Source organism: Echinops telfairi, unplaced genomic scaffold, assembly GCF_000313985.2.
Source record: "Echinops telfairi isolate 266 unplaced genomic scaffold, ASM31398v2 ScPeMD7_6273;HRSCAF=7185, whole genome shotgun sequence".
Classification (NCBI taxonomy): Eukaryota; Metazoa; Chordata; class Mammalia; order Afrosoricida; family Tenrecidae; genus Echinops; species Echinops telfairi.
Genome location: NW_022110173.1, coordinates 501,873 through 506,748, shown reverse-complemented (window position 1 = coordinate 506,748; position 4,876 = coordinate 501,873). Strand labels below are relative to the sequence as shown.

Here is a 4,876-nt window from a genome sequence, read left to right as displayed (position 1 = left end):
CGCACACACACACACACACACACACACACACACACCCTTCTTCCTGACTCTTCCAAGTTCTATCCCTAAGAACTGGCACCCCTCCCTTCATCCTCCCCCTCTCTGAGCTCGTCCTCCAAGGAAGACACAAAACAAGCAGTGCCTCTTCAGGGGAGTCTCCAGGGGCCTGGGATACAGAGGTGGCTTGAGGCTGAGGGGACATGGAAAGGCTCTGGGGCACAGAGCTGCCCAGAAGTCAAGGGGTATTTGGTTGGGATCTCTGGAGTCTGGGGCTCGCAGAGCTCCCCAGGGTCCCCCCACCTGGAGGCTCTTCTACACGCACGCAGACCTCCTCTTCCTGGTGGAAGCTCCGTCCCGGCTCACCGTGGAGAAGTAGTAGAGGGGCAAGGCAATGCGGTCCTGGATCAGGGTCTGGTAGTTCCTCACGAGGTCCTGGCTCAGGGGAGCACTGGGCAGCAAGGCCAGGCCGAGCTTCTTCTCTTGGTAATGTGGCAGAGGGTTGGGGCAAGGCCAGCTCCTAGCAAGGTCATTGGGAAGGGGGTTGGGCAGAAGAGGGAGGCCGTGGGGTTCAAACCTTCCACCGGCTGATATGTGCTGATACCTGTTGGGAGCAAGAGGTTTGGACAGAACAGAGGTCAGGGAGAGGTCCAGGCTCCTCTCTGTTGGGAAAGGGCTGGCGAGGAAAAGGCTGACTCTGTTGCCTTCCAAAGTAGTGAACAATCAAGTGGTAAGAACACCTTTAGTCTCTCTCTAACTGGATGTTGTCTTGTGACAAATGAGTACATCAAGTGGATGGACCTGTGCCCTATGAGTGTGTGTTTTGGCTTTAGGGTGCTGACATGATGTTAAGATGGCAAATCTTCCATTCTTTTGGCACATGCTATTCTTCCCCCCAACTTACCCAGATTCAAACCAGCCTTTAAATCCTAAGCTCTCCTTTAATGCAGCACCAGCGGGAACAACAATGCACTCAGGGCAAACAGTCCTCCTTGTCAACTAACAAACTCGGTGACGCTCTCCAAGAGCCCCTCCAGTTCTGACTGACGGGGCTCAGTCTGCCCTTTCTCAGATGGGTTCCTCTGATCCGTAAAGCAAAGCAAGCAGAACCGATTGCCATCGAGTCAACTCCAACTCACGCGGACCTCATGCGTGCCTTTGTTCCAAGGCACCTCTGGGTGGGTTCAAACCAGCGAGCTATAGGGTTAGCGGCTACTACTTAACTGTTCCTGCCCCTCGGGCCTATCGGTTGAACAGTAGGAAACAGATGGTTATGTGGAACAAACCGCCTCTGGTCCGGCATGCTTAGCACCTGGTTCAGCAGACAGCCCCACCCACTGCCTGTGGTTACAGAAGTTCTTAGCCCTGGCTGTCCATGAGAACCACAGCAAAGAAGCATTTGGAAAATAATGCTCAGAGCGTTCCCCAGGTCAATCACATTTCAAACAAACCCACTGGCAGCGGCCAGTTCCTCCAGGACAGAGGACAGCCCCTGTGGGTTCCCGAGGCTGCCATCCTTACGAAAGCTTTCTCGGAGGAGTAGCGTGGTGAGTTCAAACGGTAGACCTTTGGGCGGGCAGCTGAGCACTTAACCACGGTGCCACCAGGGCTTCTCACTCACACAGCAGCATTTAATCACAAAGAGCGTCAAGCCTATGCTAATGCATTGCCAGCACGGAGGGCCGAGGGGTCTCTTGCCCTGATGAGCTCGCAAATATCTTGAAGCTGCCCCAGGCCTCATCCTCATACATCGCTCGTCCTCAGGTTCCCTGATGTTCAAAATGGGTACACCAGCTGTTCCAGAGCTGCATAACCCATTCTTGCAGCCCTTTACCCAACCAACTCACTGCCTTGAGTCCCTTCCACCTCGCAGCTGCCCTCCACTGGACAGCTCCCGTGAGTTTCTGAGATGGACACTCCCGGAGTATCCTGAGCTCCGGAGTAGAAAGCCTGACTCACATTCCAGACCTGCCACTTACTGGCTGCGTGGACCTGATTGACCTCTCCGTGTTTCAGATCTCCCATCTATGGGCTGGGGTGAGTCCTCGTGGCTTCTGCCCAGAGGGAGGGTCGACAGTAAAGCCTTATGGGATCAGATCGCCAGGTCTCACTTCTCTGAGCTGCAGGGTGGGTTTGAACCATTGACCCTTCGGTTGGCAGCCCAGCACTTAACCTCTGTGCCACCAGGGTTCTTTACAGGGCTGTGGGAGGATTAAAATACACTGCTAACATGTTGAGAATAGCATCCGGCGCATAGTAAATTATCATAACATTAGACTGAATTTTCTGAGGCGCAAACCAAGCCTCAGTCATCTTTGGATGCCCAATCTCTAGCACATGCCCAGTCTCTAACGCCTGTTACCAATCAATCGCCTTCATTGAAGAGACATAAGAGAAGTGAAATTCTTATCAAAACCACCAACCCTTACCACCTGTAATGTTTGGTTGTTTTTTTTTTAAGATTATAAAACTCTCCACCACCCCTCCCCTTCCAACCTTCAGCGTTTCAGTCTCTGCTTTGGGGACTGGAGTTTGAGGAGTCAGGCTGGTCTCCGCCTGCTCGGAGGGAACTGTGAGTTTCCATGTGGGGCGGGGAGGAGTCCTTACACCTTTCACCTGCCCATCTCTGCCCCCACGGAGCAGTCCTGCCTGGAGTGTGCCTGCCTCTCCCAAGGCTTTCTACCCATCCCAGCTTAATCCCAGTTTCCCCAGGAAGCCTCCCCAAGGGGATCACTCCAGGCACAGGCATCTGTTCCCTCTGCCTCATCCAACGTCTGAAATAAGGCCTCCTGTTTGGTGCAACGTGTTTACACCTTCACTAAGGAATTCCCCCTCACCCAGGGAGCTCGGTACTGATCACCTCCATTGGATCCACGAGGGGAGCCAGGATGGACAAACAAAACAACTTGTTAAATCACCAGCCCTTTGGACCTCAGCGCTGCCCATTCATGAGTGACTCACATATCTGCTCAGGACCCTGGCACATGGAGCCTTGCACCCACGGGTCTGCTACGCTGTTCGTTCGTCAGTTCCTGGAGGGCAGGGACTGGCATCCTCACACTCTATCTAGCCAGTGGAAGCCGAACTTCCTTAGTTTATTCATTAAGCATCAGGAAAATATAAAAAAGAGAGTAAGGATTTTGGATAACCCGGGGTGGGAAGGTTCGAGTACTGGGCTCGACATCAGAGAGAGGAGTCAGCGAGAGGGAGGGGTCACCTGGACACAAGGGTCACCGAGGGGTGAGTACCCTGAGGAAGGAGTTGGTCTTACTTCTTGAAGTTCTTTGGGGGCAGGATGTTGCCACGGGCGTCCAGCGGAGGTGCCCTGGCCTCGCTCCGCAGCTTGAGTTTCTCCGCCTCTCTCAGCCCCTTCACCGTGCTGCGGATCACCTGGGTCCTCCTCTTGGCGTCCTCGAAGATGGGGCTGCAGCCGAGGAAGGTCAGGAAGTTGTTCTTGCCCAACCTGGAGGGCGGGGGGATGAGGGGCCCTGCTGGGTGCGGGCGGGGGGCTCCAGCGTTGGTCAGCCAGCGCCAGACATTGCTGTCGTAGGGCACGTCCGGCCGGATGGGCACGGCGGCGGGCAGGCGCCCCACGTCAAGCCACGTGTGGAAGCCCCAGGAGTGCTGGGTGGCTTCCTCCGCGGGGTAGATCTGGCGGCGAAGGACCTGCAATTTGCTGTCGGTGCAGGGCGGTTGCTTCAGGGCCAGCTGGTGGTAGGCTTGCCGAGTGAAGCCAGGCAACTCCCAGGGCCGGCCGGGGAGCAGGAATTCACGCTGAGCCCACGTTTGGGAGACTGGGGGGGAGTCATTGGTGCTGATCATCTGGGAAGAGACCAGAGGAAAGGGGGTGGGTGGGACTCTGTCTCAGCGGCCCAGGCACAAGCCAGAGAGAGAAGCAGTGGCCAGCCAGGGGAACCGTTTTCCCCACCTCGGTGCCATCCATCCAATGTGATGTCTGCTCAGTTCTTCCCACACAGGGTGTTTCTGCCCTGATTTCCCACCCCCTCTCCCCAACTGTAAGGAGCCCTGGTTGTGCTATGGGTTACATGTTGCCCTGCAAAGTGCAGAATGGGTGCTTCACACTCACTGGTCGCTCTGCATCCGCTCCCTGCGTGAATGCCAGTCTGGGAGACTCAAGAGGAGATTTCTATGCATGGGAATGGACTGGAGGGCAGTGGGTTTGGCTCCAGGGTTTGCCTTGACTTAATCAGGCCAGATAGCACAGCAGGTTCAGCGTGGGGCTAACCTCAAGGTCACTGGTGCAGACCGTGGGAGAAAGATACGCGGTCTGGCTCCTGGAAAGATTTCCAGTCTGGGAAATCCTAGAGGGCCGTTCTACTCGGCCCTGCAGGGAAGCTGGGAGGCAGAGTCAGGACGATCCATGGCTCTGGCTTCGGAGGGTCCTCAACGCAAGGAATCCCTCCCTGGGTGGTGTGCAAACAGTGGCATGTTTGACGACCACCTGAAAGGTTGGCAGTTCGAACCCACCCCGAGGGGTCTCAGGAGCTCGGTTTTCCTGTGCTCTACGTCTCCTCTCTTCCCCATCACCCATCCTTTGTTCTGGAGCCCCACTTCTTTCTCAGGACCTAGCGCTCCTCGGCAGAACCCCCAGGCCCAGAGAGAACGAGGGCGGACACACCCAAGGTAGATGTGGGAGCCCATCTGCACGGGTGCCCGGCCCTGGTGACGCTCCAGATGCCCCCGATTCCTTGCGAACCCGCCCTCACCCATGCTTTCCCGTGCATTCGCCTCAGTCCAACACCAGCACGTCTTGAAAAGCACCCGAATCATCAGAACAAAAAATCTTACCATAGTGAATGATGGGGGGAGTGCGGAGTGGAGACCCAAAGCCCATTAGTAGGCCACTGGAGATCCCCTT

The 4,876-nt window shown here is 55.9% G+C and overlaps 1 protein-coding gene across 1 annotated transcript in view; it reads right to left on the bottom strand.

Moving 5' to 3' along the window:
- Positions 1 to 3,264: 3,264 nt before the first annotated feature.
- The window catches only part of TEX52 (testis expressed 52), a 2,960-nt gene continuing 1,348 nt past the window's right edge, over positions 3,265 to 4,876 (bottom strand). The window contains exon 2 of the mRNA XM_030887233.1: positions 3,265 to 3,819. Coding sequence (XP_030743093.1) covers positions 3,265 to 3,819 — 555 coding nt within the window. The remainder of the gene's footprint in view (positions 3,820 to 4,876) is intronic.